Raw genomic sequence first — 19,348 nt, forward strand, 5'->3', positions numbered from 1 at the left:
ACATGTTGCCTAACTCCAGTAGAGTTTAGAATGTCTTTAAATGCTAATACCAATGCATATTTTTCATTATCTACATGGATATTAAAATCACCAACAATTAGGACTTTATCTACGGCCAAGGCAAGGCAAGGCAAGTTTATTTGTATAGCACATTTCATACACAGTGGCAATTCAAAGTGCTTTACACAGAAATGAAGTTAAAATAGTCATAAGTGAATAAAATAAAAATATATATAGTATAATAGTTATAATAGGAATTAAAAGGAAATAAAAATAAAGATGAAATCCCCTATCTGGGGTGGAAGAAAATGGAGAGTCAGGTTTGCTTTAAAAATATTTGTCAGGTAACTGTACGTTTAGACCAGTGGTGTCCAAACTCGGTCCTGGAGGGCCACTGTCCTGCAGAGTTTAGCTTTTACTTGCCTCAACACCTGTCTGGAAGTTTCTAGTATGCCTGATAAGACCTTGATTAGCTAGTTCAGGTGTGTTTAATTGGGGTTGGAGCTAAACTTTGCAGGACAGTGGCCCTCCAGGATCAGGATTGGACACCCCTGGTTTAGACAGTACCCTTACAGACAAATCTTCTTGGCCTAACTTGAGGGCGTTCTCTAGATGTTTTACCCACCAGAGCAGATCTAAACGGGTCTTCCTCGCACTGAAGGGAGTACTCAAAAAAGGCCAGTACTAACTCTGATAGAAAATCAGCTAATTCTTTGATAAAGTCTGTATTATGCCCTGGTGGCCGGTATACAGTAGCTAGCACAAATGTTAAACGGGTTTTATCATGTACACTACATAACGTTGCATAAAGCACCAAAACTTCGAAGGAATTATGTTTGAAACTAGACTTCTAAGTAATACTGAAGATATCATTTTAAATTACAGCAACCCCTCCCCCTTTACCTTTCAGACGCGGCTCGTGTTTATAACAGTAATCTTGTGGGGTGGAGTCATTTAAAGTAATGCAGTCGTCAGGTTTTAGCCAGGTTTCTGTCAAACACAGCACATCTAGATTATTATCTGTAATGATATCATTAACAATAAGCGCTTTTGGGGAAAGGGATCGAATATTCAGCAACTCAAGCTTTATCAATTGTTCATCTGTATTATATCTGTTGGACATCAATTAAATTTTTACTGTTGAATGGTTTTGATGTTTTTTTGTATTTACTAATTCGGGGAACAGACACAGTCTCTATATGATAATATCTAGGTGAAAGAGTCTCTGTGTGCTGGGATTTATCTGACTCCGGTGACGTGAGACAGCTAGCAGACGGTCGGTTTAGCCAGTTTGTCTGCTTCCTGATCTGGGCCCTAGTGAGTTTTAAGAGTCGGTTTTGGTGCTAAGTCAAAAGCTGAGATACACACCTCAGCAATTGAATAATAAAAGTCACTAATCTTGAGAGAAAGATCTCACAGAAACTGTGACAACACCCTGACAAACATTCCTCCCTCCTCCCCATTTTGCCCTCTAATGTATCTTGTACATTTATTGTTTTATCCCTTTCATGTTTGATGTCTTTTTAAAGGTCTCAGTGCGAATGGTAACATGATCTCAGTTTCACTGCAGTCTCTAGTAGTATTAGAAAGATTGGAAAACTAATGAGAATTCAGTCCTCCTTTGAGTAGTCTCTTCAAAGATATCTGATCCACTCCCCCAAAACCAGGTGGGTGTGTTGCAAATATTTACAACCCTTTTGTTCTAGTTGGAGTATTTAAGGCTGGATAATCTAACTCTCTGGGGGAATATTCTGTAGTCAGAACCCCCGTGCAAACTGCATGTAGATGTGCCAGACATGATGACTCTTTTAAATTATTTTCATATTGCTTTGCAATTGTGTTTTATTTTTTTACGCTGATCAGTTGTGTACCATGGATTCTTGTTTACTTATTTACTTTTCCTGTCTGGCCAAAATAAATGTTAATCTTGATTTATCTTGTATGATTCCGAAATCATTATTCTAGTATGGATCGATGTATACTCCTTTATTACCGCAAAATCTAGGGTTATGATAGATCACACCGATGACGCCACGACTGAAGCATGGGGTGCAGCGTGCGCGATATTCCGATTCCTGACTATCGCTGGGTTAGCACGTTGTAGTCCGTGAATATTACTAAAATTACACTTTTTTTTGAGTGAGCATGTGCAACCACTTAAAGGTAAAATATTCACTCTACACCCTCTGACTAATTACAGAAGTTACTATTTGTGCCCGTGAGCGCGTGGTCCGGACGCGTCATGTCTCTCTGCGATTTTGGGTCTCTCGATGAACGAATATGAAAACTAGGAAGATACAAAGAAAATCAACGATCTAAAGTCAATCGCAACTAATCGTAAAATCAGCTGATACACTCTAAATGTAGCACACTTTATGGAGTTACTTAGAATTGGAGTCAGATAAAATTATTAATGGAGTCAGATTTAAATTGAGATATCAATAAATTAAGAGAACTTCACCGAAAGGCTAAAAAGGCTTACACGCAGAATTCCTTTTGACCAAGTCATTAGTATCCGATTTTTGGGCTAATGGATGGAAATTTACAGAGTCAAGGTTTAGCTCTAAGACTATGTGCCAAACTACTAGAGAGAAGAGCGGAACCACCCCAGGAGGGATGGATGCCATCCTTCTTCAACAGGTCAGGTCTGCCCCAAAAGCTTTTCCAATTGTCTATGAACCCTATGTTATTTTGCGGACACCACTTAGACAACCAGCCATTGAGTGATGATAGTCTGCTAACTATCTCATCACTCCTTTTAACAGGGAGCGATCCAAAACAATAAACAGCCTCTGACATCGTACTAGCGAGTTCACACACCTCTTTAATGTTAATTTTGGTGATCTCCGACTGGCGAAGTCGAACATCATTAGTGCCGACATGAATAATAATCTTAGAGAATTTACGATTAGCTTTAGCCAGCACTTTTACATTTGCTTTGATGTCAGGCGCTCTGGCTCCCGGTAAACAAGTGACTATGGTGGCTGGTGTCTCTATCTTCACGTTCCGTGTAATAGATTTGCCAGTCACTAGGGCACTTTCAACAGGATACTCAGTGGGGGCTTCACTGAGAGGGGAGAACCTGTTTGGTGTTCTAATCGGAACGGAAAAGCGTTTTTTAGATCCGCGACTATGCTGCCTCACTGTCACCCAGTTTCCCTGCTGCGAGGGCCCTGCAGCCGGAACAGAAGAATGTACAGAGTTCACTAAGCTATTCGCATCCAAATCAGTGTCTAAAACTGTTACATCCTCACTACTCTCAGATAAAGTATGGATGTGTGTTTCTAATTCTGAAATCTTTATCTTCCTTACATTTATCACATGTGATGACCTGTTCGCCAGCGGAGAAGCCTATACTAAACATGCAACATGCAGTCCAAGTTACAATGACAGGAGATGACATGGCTTACCGTGTTTGTTGATTAATTTAACTTACCACAGTTGTTTGATGGACACTATTTATTAATCCAACTCACCACGGTTGTTTAATGAACTCAGAAAACAGGAGACCCGGGTGCAGAGATGACAAGCTAACAGGCTAGCGAAATGCTAACGTGTGAGGGTGCTTTAGATTAAAAGCTAGTGATGTAAAATTTAAGTGATAGGCAATATTTAAACAATGTATGGTGATGAGTAAGTTATATTTAGCAGTAGAACAAAGAAAATATATCAAAATAGAGATTCAAAAGCAAGACTATACTAGGGTTGTAATCTCCCAGTCGATTAGTCGATTTATTAGTCAAAAATTTCTGGACTTCAGTCGACCAAGATTTTCTTTGGTTGATTACAGCCCTAGACTGTACAGAGCTACAAACCAGGCAGGAGGCAGACAGGAGACAGGAGCAATTGTTCAGGAGCCCGATCAGGAGATTATAAACAGTGATGTTGTCTACACTTGATGTGGCGCATCACAGCACGACACGACAGTAAACTGATGCCTCATTCTATTTATGACGTACTGACATGAAGGACAAATGCTTCGCAATGGTCGCTTTTGTTGCGTCCAGTGTAAACAGCTTCTAGCTCTTGTGGCGCGCCACATCCAGTGTAGACAACATCACTGATTATAATGGTTTATATTGTCACCGCTCGCGTTCAGTGTAGACACGGTTTTAGACATTAATCAGACACTCTATCAGGCTGAGTTTCGCACAAACCCTCCGCCAATCCTTCGATCCTGTTGATCGTCTCAACTTGCTCGTCATGTGATTAGTGAACTGTAATTCCTACTGCACTGTGTGTGTTTGTGTGTGTGTGTGTGTGTGTTTGTGTGTGTGTGTGTGTGTGTGTGTGTGTGTGTGTGTGTGTGTGCGTGCACGTGTGCGATTGCAGCTCGTGCTGGGTGAGCAGAGAAGCCGTTTTCAATAGTTTACAATTGACAGACAGCTTTTCACTCGACGAGAAATTCTCACAAGCTCTCATGGCACGAGGTCTTGTCACACCCCTAGTAATCACTGATATTAACGTCTTCATTCCCTCCTTCAGGCATTAGTAACTGACATTTGTGCTTATTTCTGTTACCAGGGCTCTCAAGTCTCATGCATTGGGCGTGAGACACACGCATTTCAACCGGCTCACACGCCACACCTTGTATTTCTCATGCAGAGAAATTTCCAGGATAATGCCCACCAAGTTGCGGCGAGGAATCAAGTGAGTTCAGAAGGCCCTGCCACGCACCAGCCAATCAAATAAAAAATATAGCTACCGGACAGCCAATCAGAAAATAGCATTGCTGTATCCAGGTAAGATTTAGATATTCCCGCAACAACAACGTTTACATTCTGCCACCTACTGGTGGTTTAGTTTAATGTTTTCTTTCCAACATTTCTTATTTGTATATTCAAAAATATTTAAAACAATCTCATAACATTTTTCAGTGTAAATGGTTTAATTTAATTGGCATTAACCCTACAGTGTCTTATTCTAATCTAATTTATAGATCAAATTTAAGAATATAAAATGAAAGCTGAAGCATAGCCTCTATTTAATAAGATTATGGGAAAATGCCTTTCAATAAAGGTAAAAATATCAAAGATATGCAGATTTAAATATCTCAAAGCTGATTGAACACTGGTGAGTATTGCTTCAGAATAAACTATATTTACAACACAATAAATTCTGAAGAAAAATAAATATTCCAAATTATTATGGATTATTAATTTGCCTCTTCCCTGACATCTTTTAAATAGAGAAATGCAAGAATTAATACTATGCACACACACATACACACACACACAGAAATGTTGAATTAAATTAAAAAACGATTTTTATTTATTTATTTATACAAATTGTTCAGATCAGAACCTCGTCCCCACCCAAACCCCAGCTGCCGTCGCCAAAATCTCACTCTGAACTCAGTTCAAAACTTGAGAGCCCTGTGTTACTTATTACTAAAGTCCGACACTGAAAGAAAAAAATCTGGCTACAAATGAAAGAAAGACAAAAGAAAGAAAAAATAGAAGAATAAACAAAAACATTGTCTCAACAAGGGCTCAGGGCTTTACCTAGCTCCACCTTTTTTTATCTGTTTTAGTTCAAAAAATGATGTCAGAAAACTGCACTTAAGCAGTTAATTCTTTTACAATGCACAAATTAAATATATGTATACAAAAAAGTTAAGAATTGCATGTTATTTCTCAGTATTGCTCATGTTTGTTTTTTGTTTTACTTCAAGGCATGTGGCAAACTGTGCAAACTGCAATGGCTTTCAGCAGGAACTTTCCAGAAAGTAAGTGGTTTGATCATGTTTTTCTCCTAGCATTTTTGCACAATTTTGTCATCTTGTTTAATTCAGTGTTCTGTTTGAATAATAGGTTTATTTAGGCAAGTGTAGAAAATAAAATGCCTTTTTTCAAACCAATATTAACTAAAGTTTGACTGAATCAAATCTTCAGTACATGAACAACAAGAACAAATGTATGTACAGGGTGAAGAGCAGCGGTCCTAGCACTGAGCCCTGCGGTACTCCATACTGAACTTGTGATCGGTGTGACATCTCTTCATTTACTGCTACAAACTGATAACGGTCACATAGGTGTGATTTAAACCATGCCAATGCAATTCCACTAATGCCAACATAATTTCAGAGTCTATTCAAAAGAATGTTGTGGTCGATAGTATCGAATGCAGCGCTAAGATAGAGTAACACTAATAGAGAGATACAGCCACGATCGGATGATAAGAGTAAATCATTTGTAACTCTGATGAGAGCAGTCTCAGTGCTATGATACGGTCTAAATCCTGACTGGAAATCCTCACAGAAGCCATTTCTTTCTAAAAAGGAACATAATTGTGAAGACACTGCCTTTTCAAGTATTTTTGACAGAAAGGGTAGATTTGAGATTGGCCTATAATTGACTAATTCTGTAGGATCAAGTTGCGTTTTTTTAAAGCTACACTGTGTGATATTTTCCCCCATCTAGTGGTGAAAAGGTATATGATCATCCAAAGAATTTTTTTTTCTGTTCCTCTCAATTCCAATTTCGTTTTAACTCCTACGGTGGCCGATTTAGTCCAAGATTAACATGGCTTCCAGTTCCATAGATCCAGTTCGACCTCGTCCACATTCAACACGGTGCCATCGAGTGTTAAAACACGAAAGGCGAAGCTTGAATTTGTCCCTCTTTGGCTAATGTACTTTCAAGATGGAGGGGCAACATGGCGACCCGCATTCTAACCCCTTACCCGTATGTATTTTCAATGGCATATTATAAACTTATGAGAATACTTTATTACTTGAAAGTAAATATACATTAATTGTGACGTGCAGAAGGAAAACAGAGGGATCCAAGAGCGAGTGCAAATGATTCTCTTTACTGAGCGAATATAGTGACAAAAATACTACAGCATGTAGTAACAGCAAAGGAGATCAGAAATACAACAAATAATCCACCGGCGTCCACGCGGAGAAGATGGCAGGTGAGGAAGGCGGGACTCAGGCAATGAGTGACGCAGGGACGCAGCGGGCAGGCACAGAGAAGCTGGAATCCAGAACTGGAGCGGAGAACCCACACAGAAGTCCAGACAGGAACCGGACACCACAGAGCACTCCCGGGAAAGGTCTGCAACGATCTGACAACAAGTAGTGGTAAGAGACCAGTCTATAAAGGGTGGTTAATGAGTGCAACAGGTGGAGGTGATGAGCACCGTAATCAGTAATCACGCCTCTAACACAACCAAACAACAGAGAGAAAGAGACGATGAATTGATGAACCGTGACAGTACCCCTCCCCCTAGGAGTGCCTCCTGGAGCTCCCAGGGGGACCTACCTGTTGATTGTAATCATCAATAAGGGTGTGATCCAGTATGTCCCTGGCAGGAACCCAACTTCTCTCCTCCGGACCGTAACCTTCCCAGTCCACCAAATACTGGAATCCGCGTCCCCTCCGCCTAGAGTCCAGAAAACGATTTACCGTATATGTAGGTTCCCCATCTACGAGACGCGGCGGGGGGGGGACCGGAACCGGCGGATTAATGCGTGAATGAAAAACGGGCTTTAATTTGGAAACATGGAAAACGGGGTGAATCCTCCCGTATGCGGGAGGTAGTTTGAGGCGGACTGCCACCGGACTAAGAATCTTGTTGACAGTAAATGGGCCAATGAATTTAGGAGCTAATTTATTACTTACGGAGCGGAGAGGAATTTTTCTAGAAGAAAGCCACACCTTTTGACCCACGACGTAGATGGGAGGCTTAGACCGGTGGCGATCGGCTTGGGCCTTGGTGCGTCTGGTCACCTGGAGCAGAGTCTCGCGGGCTCTACTCCATGTGTCTCGGCACCTCTGGACGAAGGCGTGAGTGGAGGGAACCGCGACTTCGGATTCCAGACTGGGAAAAATAGGTGGCTGGTACCTTAAACTACACTCAAATGGCGAAAGGCCCGTTCCTGACACTGGTAACGAATTATGTGCGTACTCAATCCATGAGATGCGTTGACTCCAGGAGGAAGGATTCTTGGAGACCAAACATCGTAACCCTCTCTCAAGATCCTGGTTAGCCCGTTCCGTCTGCCCATTGCTCTGGGGATGAAACCCTGAAGACAAACTAACCGTCGCCCCCAACAATTTGCAAAATTCCGCCAAAATTTGGACACAAATTGAGGTCCCCTGTCGGAGACCACGTCCAACGGAAGGCCATGTAAATGAAAGATGTGGTCAACGACAGCTACCGCTGTCAACTTGGCGGAGGGTAATTTGGGCAAGGGAATGAAATGAACCATCTTCGAGAACCGGTCCACGACGGTTAAAACAACCGTCTTGCCCTGAGAGGGCGGGAGGCCGGTAATAAAATCTAGAGCGATGTGGGACCAGGGTCTCGGAGGGATCGACAGCGGTTGAAGGAGCCCATCGGGAGGGCGATTAGAAGTCTTACCCATGGCACAGACGGAACATGCCAAAACAAAATCTCGGATGTCACGAGCCATACCAGGCCACCAGAATCGTTGCTTAACCAAAAATTTGGTTCTATTAACCCCTGGATGGCAAGCTACATTGGAGCAGTGACCCCATCGTACCACGTCAGACCTGACTTCCTCCGGAACAAATAATCGATTCGGTGGTCCCCCGGGCGGAAGCGTTACCCCTTCTAAGGCTGTTATAACCTTCGACTCGACCATCCCATGTGAGTGTGGAAACTCTAGTTTCTCGGGTAAAATACACTCTGGAGTAGACGGGCATTCGGAGCGGTCAAAAACGCGTGATAAAGCATCGGGTTTGATGTTCTTAGAACCCGGGCGGTACGAAAGGGAAAAATCAAAACGTCCGAAAAAAAAGGACCACCGAGCCTGCCTGGAATTTAGTCTTTTAGCGGATCTGATGTACTCCAGATTCTTATGATCGGTCCACACAATGAAGGGTACCCCCGACCCCTCCAGCCAATGGCGCCACTCCTCCAATGCAAGTTTGACCGCCAGCAACTCTCTGTTACCAATGTAATAATTGCGTTCGGCTGGCGACAGACGATGAGAAAAAAATGATGCATCTTGTCATCCGAGGGAGAGCGCTGGGATAGAACTGCACCTACCCCCACCTCTGACGCGTCCACCTCCACCACGAACTGACGCGCTGGATCAGGGGTAACGAGAATGGGAGCCGAAACGAAGCGGCTTTCAAGTTTGACAAATGCAGCCTCGGCTGCACCAGACCACCTGAACATCATTCGGGGAGAGGTCAACGCGGTCAGAGGCGCGGCTAGCTGGCTGAAATTGCGAATAAAACGCCGATAGAAGTTGGCGAACCCCAGAAACCTCTGTAGAGCCTTACGGGAATCTGGGCTTGGCCACTCCATCACAGCCTTAACCTTGTCAGGATCCATGCGCATTCCCTCAGATGAGGCGATATACCCTAGAAATGGAACAGACTGTGCATGAAACGTGCATTTCTCCGCCTTGACAAAAAACCCATTCTCTAGCAACCTCTGTAACACTAGTCTGACGTGCTGGACATGTTCCTGGAGAGACGAAGAAAAAATCAATATGTCATCCAGGTAGACATAAATGAACTGGTCAACCATATCTCCCAACACGTTATTGACTAGGGCTTGGAAGACTGCGGGGGAGTAGGATAGCCCAAAAGGCATGACCAAATATTCAAAGTGCCCCCTAGGGGTATTAAATGCAGTCTTCCACTCATCCCCCGCCCTTATGTGCACCAAATGATAAGCATTACGTAAATCCAATTTCGTGAATATGGATGCTCCCTGTAATCTCTCGAAGGCCGAAGACATCAGCGGCAAAGGATATGTATTCTTTACCGTGATTTTATTCAACCCTCGGTAATCAATACAAGGTCGCAGAGAACCATCCTTCTTATCCACGAAAAAGAACCCCGCCCCCGCTGGAGAAGAGGAAGGGTGGATGAACTCAGAAGCTAGAGAATCAGAAATATATTTCTCCATGGCCTCCCTCTCAGGAGTAGAAAGTGAGTATAACTTGCCCTTAGGCGGAGACTTGCCTGGCAGTAGATCTATAGCACAGTCATAGGGACGGTGGGGGGGAAGAGAAGCAGCCCGGGACTTACTGAACACCTCCTTCAGGTCGAGATACTCCTCTGGCACGTTAGATAAATTCACAGTCTCCTCCTGTAACACAGAACTAGACACAGACGAACGGGCAGACAAGAGGCATAACACTAATTACTCCAAGTGGTGACAGAACTGTGGCCCCAGTCCACGCTGGGGTTGTGTTTGACCAGCCAGGGGTGCCCGAGGGGAGAGTCAGTGAGGAGGAACTTGATAGTCTCAGTGTGGTAACCAGAAATTGTAAGTCTGATGAATTCAGTGGTGTGTGTAATGGATGGTAATGTCTGACCGTTAAGGGCGTGAACAGAAATGACATTAGAGAGGGGAGTGATCGGAATCTGAAGTGTGTGTGCCAAAGAACGATCGATAAAATTACCCTCCGCTCCTGAGTCCAGCAGGGCTTGACAAATGTGAGATCCGGTTGCCCACTGCAGTCTCCCCGGAAGGAGAGTGACGGATGAGGCTTTCCCCAACGATGCTCCACCCGACAGTAGCTTCCTCTCTACTGCCGGGCTCGATCTTTTAGTGGGCATTGGTTGAGGAAATGCCCCGTCCCGCCGCAGTAGAGACATAGTCCCGCCGCACGGCGGCGCTCTCTCTCCTCCCGGGAAAGCCGAGCTCTTCCCACCTGCATGGGCTCGTGATCGTTGACTGGGCTGACCATGCTTGCGCCAAAAAACTCACGAACGTCAGGGGTTCTTCTCATACGGTTGCGTTGATCGCGAAACTCAAGACGGGAATCCACTCGAAGGGTTAAATCCATGAGTCCATTGAGATCAGCTGGTAAATCCATGGCGTAAACCTCCTGTTGCACACGGTCAGCCAGCCCATGCAGGAAGCGGTCCCACTGCGCTTCCTCGTTCCACCCGCACTCTGCAGCCAAGGTCCGGAAATCTATGATGTAGTCAGACACGGATCGATTCCCTTGCTGGAGCTCAGCGAGCCTCCGAGCCGCCTCGCGACCCGCGGCCGCTCTATCGAAGACTCGCTTCATCTCTTCGGAGAGTGCGGTGAACGAGGAACAACATGGATCTTGCTTCTCCCACACCGCCGTCCCCCAGCGCACCCCCGTCAATAAATTTATCACCAGTGCCACCTTGGAAGTTTCTGTGGGAGATGATGTGGACTGCAGTGAAAAGAACAAGGAACATCTTGTTAAAAAAGGTCTACACAGATCGGGGTCACCCGCGTAACGTTCCGGTGTGGGAATCCGGGGTTTGTGCGCGCTGTTGTGGATGACAGGTGTCTGGAGGACTGCTGGGCGCAGTGGGAGCCCGCAGTTGTTGGACCTTGGTCGAGAGCTCGGACACCTGCGTCGCAAGATTCTGTATAGCCTGAGCCGCCTCGGTGATCTGCTGCTCCTGATGATCCATCCTTTGATTACTCGTTGTGAGGTAGTCTTGTAACTCCGTCATCCTCGCTGGATCCATGTTTGGTCAGATCGTTCTGTGACGTGCAGAAGGAAAACAGAGAGATCCAAGAGCGAGTGCAAATGATTCTCTTTACTGAGCGAATATAGTGACAAAAATACTACAGCATGTAGTACCAGCAAAGGAGATCAGAAAGACAACAAATAATCCACCGGTGTCCACGCGGAGAAGATGGCAGGTGAGGAAGGCGGGACTCAGGCAATGAGTGATGCAGGGACGCAGCGGGCAGGCACGGAGAAGCTGGAATCCAGAACTGGAGCGGAGAACCCACACAGAAGTCCAGACAGGAACCGGACACCACAGAGCACTCCCGGGAAAGGTCTGCAACGATCTGACAACAAGTAGTGGTAAGAGACCAGTCTATAAAGGGTGGTTAATGAGTGCAACAGGTGGAGGTGATGAGCACCGTAATCAGTAATCACGCCTCTAACACAACCAAACAACAGAGAGAAAGAGACGATGAATTGATGAACAGTGACATTAATGAGCACATATATGTTTGAAAGAACTAAGTGTTTTTAGCTAAGAATAAACTAAAAAAGTTACACAGTGTAGCTTTAATACAGTGAGGAAAATAAGTATTTGAACACCCTGCTATTTTGCAAGTTCTCCCACTTAGAAATCATGGAGGGGTCTGAAATTGTCATCGTAGGTGCATGTCCACTGTGAGAGACATAATCTAAAAAAGAAAAAATCCAGAAATCACAATGTATGATTTTTTAACTATTTATTTGTATGATACAGCTGCAAATAAGTATTTGAACACCTGAGAAAATCAAAGTTAATATTTGGTACAGTAGCCTTTGTTTGCAATTACAGAGGTCAAACGTTTCCTGTAGTTTTTCACCAGGTTTGCACACACTGCAGGAGGGATTTTGGCCCACTCCTCCACACAGATCTTCTCTAGATCAGTCAGGTTTCTGGCCTGTTGCTGAGAAACACGGAGTTTGAGCTCCCTCCAAAGATTCTCTATTGGGTTTAGGTCTGGAGACTGGCTAGGCCATGCCAGAACCTTGATATGCTTCTTACAGAGCCACTCCTTGGTTATCCTGGCTGTGTGCTTCAGGTCATTGTCATGTTGGAAGACCCAGCCTCGACCCATCTTCAATGCTCTAACTGAGGGAAGGAGGTTGTTCCCCAAAATCTCGCAATACATGGCCCCGGTCATCCTCTCCTTAATACAGTGCAGTCGCCCTGTCCCATGTGCAGAAAAACACCCCCAAAGCATGATGCTACCACCCCCATGCTTCACAGTAGGGATGGTGTTCTTGGGATGGTTCTCATCATTCTTCTTCCTCCAAACACGTTTAGTGGAATTATGACCAAAAAGTTATATTTTGGTCTCATCTGACCACATGACTTTCTCCCATGACTCCTCTGGATCATCCAAATGGTCATTTGCAAACTTAAGACGGGCCTGGACATGTGCTGGTTTAAGCAGGGGAACCTTACGTGCCATGCATGATTTCAAACCATGACGTCTTAGTGTATTACCAACAGTAACCTTGGAAACGGTGGTCCAGCTCTTTTCAGGTCATTCACCAGCTCCTCCCATGTAGATCTGGGCTGATTTCTCACCTTTCTTAGGATCACTGAGACCCCACGAGGTGAGATCTTGCATGGAGCCCCAGTCCGAGGGAGATTGACAGTCATGTTTAGCTTCTTCCATTTTCTAATGATTGCTCCAACAGTGGATCTTTTTTCACCAAGCTGCTTGGCAATTTCCCCGTAGCCCTTTCCAGCCTTGTGGAGGTGTACAATTTTGTCTCTAGTGTCTTTGGACAGCTCTTTGGTCTTGGCCATGTTAGTAGTTGGATTCTTACTGATTGTATGGGGTGAACAGGTGTCTTTATGCAGCTAACGACCTCAAACAGGTGCATCTAATTTAGAATAATAAATGGAGTGGAGGTGGACATTTTAAAGGCAGACTAACAGGTCTTTGAGGGTCAGAATTCTAGCTGATAGACAGGTGTTCAAATACTTATTTGCAGCTGTATCATACAAATAAATAGTTAAAAAATCATATTGTGATTTCTGGATTTTTTTTTTTTTAAGATTATGTCTCTCACAGTGGACATGCACCTACGATGACAATTTCAGACCCCTCCATGATTTCCAAGTTGGGGAACTTGCAAAATAGCAGGGTGTTCAAATACTTATTTTCCTCACTGTAAGTGGTTTAATAATAGCCAACTTAAAAGTTTTCGGTACATATCCTAATGACAAAGATGAATTAATGATATTAAGAAGAGGATATATGATCTCTGGTAGCATCTCTTTTAGAGCGGCTGAAATGATACTGTCTGTCAGTTATTATAATACATATGACAAAAACGATACTCGGTTACTTAACGTAACCTCGGTTCTCTCTAGAAGAGGGAACGAGTATTGCGTAAGTTCCTTACGCTACGGGAAAGTATTCTTTCTTCGAGATTTCTGAAAAACCCAAAATTATCCTTAATTTTGTAACATTGTCAACGCAGTGCGGCAGCCTGGCAGACCATAGCAGGCTATTCCAGCGTGCTATTGGCTGCTCTGCTGGCAACTGCAGCAGCCTATCGGTGAGCCCGCGTGACGTGGCGACCAATGAGGGCGCTTCGCGCCCACCTGGCTTCATTTGCCTACAGGTGGGGCGTGGCCACGTGTATATAAGCGGGGCTCACGGGCTGCATATTCGGTTTTCGTAGTTCTGAAGCGTAAAAGCCCGCGGGGCGCACGGCAAGGAACGCAATACTCGTTCCCTCTTCTAGAGAGAACCGAGGTTACGTTAAGTAACCGAGTATCGTTCTCTTACGAGAGGTTCTCTCGTATTGCGTAAGTTCCTTACGCTACGGGAACATATTGTCAACGCCGTGCGCGCCTCGCATACAGCATATGTATCCCAGGGAACCGGGGAAAAAACACTGCTCGGGCAGGGTGGCCGGTAAAGGAAACGGGCCACCACATATACGGACACTTCATTTGAACTGACGGGTGGTTACAACAGGTGGTTACAACACCCTGTCCCATGAATGAGGGAACGGCACCTGCCGGTCTCCTTCAAATTCACCACACCTTGTCTCATGAATGAGGGAACGGCAACGCCAGTCGCCTTCAAATTCACAATATCTTGTTATATGAGTGAGGTAACGGCACCGCCGGTCACCTTCAAACTCACAACAGCTCGTCTCGTAAATGAGGGAACGGCACCGCCGGTCTCCTTCAAATTCACATGAGCCTAGTACCGAACTTACTACCAGTATGTGAGCTATGTCTGCGCAGAATCACTGGGCAGAACCAACAGCCCTATTGAACTGATAACACTTTCGCCTGTAAGGCAGGAACTTCCAGATTGTAAAATCTCACGAACGTAGACGGGGAGGCCCAGCCTGCCGCCATACAGATATCGTGGATGGAAATCCCTCTGGCCCAAGCCCACGAAGAGGCTATGCCTCTGGTGGAGTGTGCTCTGACACCTAGCGGGCACTGCAGGTGTTTGGAAGCGTATGCAGTTGCAATCGCGTCCACTATCCACCTGGACAGGGTCTGTTTCGAGGAGGCGAGACCTTTAGCGCGCCCTCCAAACGAAACAAATAGCTGCTCAGAACGCCTGAAGGCGGCGGAGCGTGTGACATAAACCCTCAATGCCCTGACAGGGCAGAGGATATTGCCACCGTCCCCCTCGTCGGATGCTGGCAGAGCCGAGAGGGAGATAATCTGCGCCCTGAAGGGAGTGCCGATCGCTTTGGGGACATAACCATGCCTCGGTCTGAGAATGACCTTAGAGTCATTAGGACCGAACTCCATACACGTCGGGCTCACTGAGAGCGCGTGTAGATCCCCCACGCGTTTCACTGAAACCAGAGCTATCAGGAACGCGGTTTTTAGCGAAAGGAACCTTGGTTCCACAGTCTCGAGCGGTTCAAAGGGATGAGCCTTCAGGGCCTCTAGGACCAAGGCCAGATCCCATATAGGAACCAAAGGGGGCCGCGGGGGATTCATCCGTCTGGCTCCTCTGAGGAAACGGATGATGAGCTCGTTCCTTCCTAGCGTGCTACCTAGCGTCGTCTGAGCGAACGCTGCTATAGCCGCCACATACACTTTGAGCGTGGAAGGGGACCTGCCCAGTTCCAAAAGCTCTTGGAGGAAGGAGAGCACCCGCTGGACCCCACATTGCTGTGGGTCCAATCCCTTGGAAACACACCACTCAGTGAACACCGACCACTTAGAACTATATAACCGCCTCGTCGAGGGGGCTCTAGAGTGTGAAATCGTGTTCATAACCCCTTCGGGCAGGTCAACGGGTATCCGTTGGTCACCCATACATGCAGAGACCATCGCTCTGGATGGGGATGCCAAACTGAGCCTCCTGCTTGAGAGAGAAGGTCTGCTCTCAGCGGAACTGGCCAGGGGGGTGAGTGCGACAGCTTCACCAGCTCTGGGTACCAAATCTGGTTCTCCCAGCGCGGCGCTATAAGGAGCACCGGGCGGCGCGTCTCCCTGATTTTCGCTATGACCTGGGGCAATAGGGAAATCGGCGGGAAAGCATACAGCGGGAGGCTGGGCCAAGGTTGGGACAGCGCATCCTCGCTTTTGGACAGAAACGTCGGGCAGCGGGCGTTCTCTTTTGTTGCAAAGAGGTCAAGCTCCGCTCTGCCGAATAGGCGCCATACCAGCTGGACTGTCTGGGGGTGCAGGGACCATTCTCCTGAGAGAATGAGGCCCCTGGACAGCTTGTCCGGGCCCACATTGAGGTGGCCCGGTATGTGCGCAGCTCTCAGCGAGCGCAGCGAGCTGTCTGCCCACACGAGCAGGCGTTCTGTCAGATTGCCCAGACACCTGGACCTGACACCGCCCTGCCGGTTCACGTAGGACACCACTGTGGTATTGTCCGACCGGACCAACACGTGGTGTCCTCGTATAAGCGGGAGAAACTGCTTGAGCGCGTTCTCTACCGCTATCATCTCCAAACAGTTTATGTGTAGGAGTTTTTCCTTGCTCGACCAGAGGCCCGAGGCTGATCTGCCCTCGAAAACGGCGCCCCAACCCGTGGTGGAGGCGTCCGTCGAGATGACCTTGCGGTGTGAGATGGCTCCCATCGTCACTCCCCTCTGGTACCAGTCGGCTACTAACCAGGGCTCTAGGCTGAAACACAGCTCTGAGTCACTCTGATCCTGAAGCCTCCGGACGCCCAGGCTCTGTGAGGCACTCGGGCGTTTAACCAGCATTGCAGCGGGCGCATGCGCATTAAGCCCAGCTGGAGCACAGCTGCAGCTGAGGCCATACGTTCCAGCATCCTCTGAAAGAGCTTGAGAGGTGCGATTTTGCCCGGCCGGAAGTACTCAGCCATGCGCTGAACTTGGCGCGCGCGTTGGGGTGACAGGCGGGCTGACATTGCCACAGTGTCCAGATTCAAACCCAGGAATGAGGTTGATTGCGTGGGCACTAATGAGCTCTTGGTCCAATTGACCGTGAGCCCCAGGCTGTCCAGATGGCTGAGCAGCATTGCCCTGTGGGCGAGGAGCTCGGCCTCTGACTGCACCAGGATGAGCCAATCGTCCAGATAGTTCAACACTCGCATCCCTCTTTTTCTCAGAGGAGCGAGGGCCGCGTCCATGCACTTCGTAAATGTACGGGGTGCTAGTGACAGGCCGAACGGAAGGACGGTGTATTGATAAGCCTGGCCGTCGAAGGCGAATCGTAAGAATGGCCTGTGACGTGGCGTTATCTTGATTTGAAAATATGCATCTTTCAAATCTAGGGAGATTAGCCAGTCTCTCGGGCGAGTATGCGCGAGGATCTGCTTGGTCGTGAGCATCTTGAACGATCTTCTCATAAGAGCTTTGTTCAGACGCCTCAGATCCAGAATCGGTCTGAGCGACCCATCCCTTTTTGGCACGAGAAAATACCGGCTGTAAAAGCCTGACTCGCTCATAGAATGGGGAACCGGTTCTATAGCCCCTTTGCACAGCAGCGTGGCTATTTCTGCTCGAAGTAGATGTGCTACTTCCTCGCTCACTCTCGTCTCTGTACGCGCACAGAAGCGCGGAGGGTGGCGAGCGAACTGCAGAGTGTAGCCGTGCTTCACTGTTTTCAGCACCCATTCTGATACACCTGGAATGGCTTCCCACGCTCTCGCGTGTGCCACACGGGATAGAACGGCCTCCGGGCTCAAAACGCCGCGCTTCGCGGGTTTGACGGCCTGTATAGGAGGGGCGGGCGCCGTGCGCGCGCTCTCTGTGCTGTGGGCCAGCCGATCGCTCTCGATGGCTGGCCGCCTTACACACTGTATCTCTGCCGCTTCGAGCGGGGAGTGGCTTGTGTGTGGCCCTACACTCGTCGTTCCGGCCACCTTGGGCGGAGAACAAATGGTGTGTGGCGCGGCGCATGGCGCCGGGGGCAGAATGTTCGCGAAAATGTGTGAGCGCGTTTGAGCGGGCACAACTCTTACGCGTGGAACATGATGGGTTAAGAGTGGCTGTGTGACAGCGCGTGTGGTGATTAGGCGTGGGCGCAAATAAGCGGACACGTGACCTAACTCTAGCACTCGAGCGGCCGGTGGCCGCTTTATGTGAGTGAGAGACACGGGATTTGTGGTGCTTGGGTGCAGGGGTGAACACAAAAGTGGGCACGTTTACTGCATTTGAAAACACATACGGCGTGAGCCGTGCAACCAGAAATAAAAGCAACTTCGTGATTTCTCTGGTTCGTCGTAAAACGGCGGTTGTAGACAGGCGAGAGGGCAGTTTTGCCGGCTCGTTGGCTGCGTGAGAGCCATCTGCAGCAGCCACAGGAGTGGGGGCTGACAGGAAGAAGAGTTTTGACGGTGGTCCGGCCACGGCGGGACTTAACCGTCACTTCCCCCTTCTGCTAGGAGGACTTTGGAGGGGCTTCAGTTGGAAACAGGCGAGAGGGCGAGTCCGCCGGCTCGTAGGCTGTGTGGAAAACATCTGCAGTAGCCACAGGAGTGGGGACTGACAGGAAAACAGAGTTTTAACGGTGGTCCGGCCGCAGCGGGACTTAACCGTCTATTCTCTCCTTATGTATAGACGCCCAAAAATACTCGAGCGCCACGTGGTGCAAGTTAGCTTTCTGTATGTAAGAAAAGCTGGCCGCGAGCCCGGGGAAGCGGACAGTAAACATTTTTATCTGCCGCGAGAGCTGGGCTCGAACTCGGGTCTCCGGCGTTTCAGCCGCTGATTTTGCCGCTGTGCTACCGGGAGGGACACAATAGCGTTCAGTTAGCGCGAGCATACGGCAGTACGTCCTCGTGCTTATTGGCAGTCGTGCGTGCATAAAAGACAGGCTCGTTACTGCAATAGTAATATTTCCAGCCGCCTGAACTGGAGAGGGGGCTGAGAAATGCTAGAGAAAGGCGGTTCGTCCGGCCACAGCGGGACGAAAACACCCTCTGTTAATTTTCCGGTGAGTGCGGCGCGCACACGCGCGCTGAACATGCTCGTGACCGTGCGCACTCTCATTCCTTGCGAACGGCGCAATCTGCGCGGTCCAACAGGGGGGAGTGCGGGTTCGTTGGAGAGCATATGTCAGCGTCATGTCTCATGACGGCGTTTGTTCGCTGGCGTGCGTGTCTTAACAGGCTCGTGTACAGCAATATGAACAATTCCAGTCGCCTGAACTCATGAGGGGACTGAGAAATGTGCGCGAGGGTGGAACAGCTCTCTTGTAACGTAAAGAGAGCTGCAGGACCGTCCGTTTCTGCCATCCCTTGTATGTAAGCGGCGCATTAGCGCGGCATGAACAGAGGGGGGAGGAGGCTCGCTCCGAGACCGTTCATTTCTACCATCCCTTGCAAGCGGCGCGGTGGCGCGGCTTGAACAGAGGGGGAAGAGGCTCGCTCCGAGACCGTTCATTTCTACCATCCCTTGCAAGCGGCGCGGTGGCGCGGCTTGAACAGAGGG

The 19,348-nt window shown here is 47.6% G+C and overlaps 1 protein-coding gene across 1 annotated transcript in view; it reads left to right on the forward strand.

Annotated features, from left to right (window-relative positions):
• LOC307127911 (uncharacterized protein) overlaps positions 1–19,348 on the forward strand; it is a 108,618-nt gene that overhangs the window by 36,173 nt on the left and 53,097 nt on the right. Inside the window, exons 6-7 of the mRNA XM_079819412.1 lie at positions 4,525–4,650; positions 5,675–5,728. Coding sequence (XP_079675538.1) covers positions 4,525–4,650; positions 5,675–5,728 — 180 coding nt within the window. The remainder of the gene's footprint in view (positions 1–4,524; positions 4,651–5,674; positions 5,729–19,348) is intronic.

Source organism: Gobio gobio, assembly GCF_949357685.1.
Source record: "Gobio gobio genome assembly, chromosome: 1".
Taxonomy (NCBI): Eukaryota; Metazoa; Chordata; class Actinopteri; order Cypriniformes; family Gobionidae; genus Gobio; species Gobio gobio.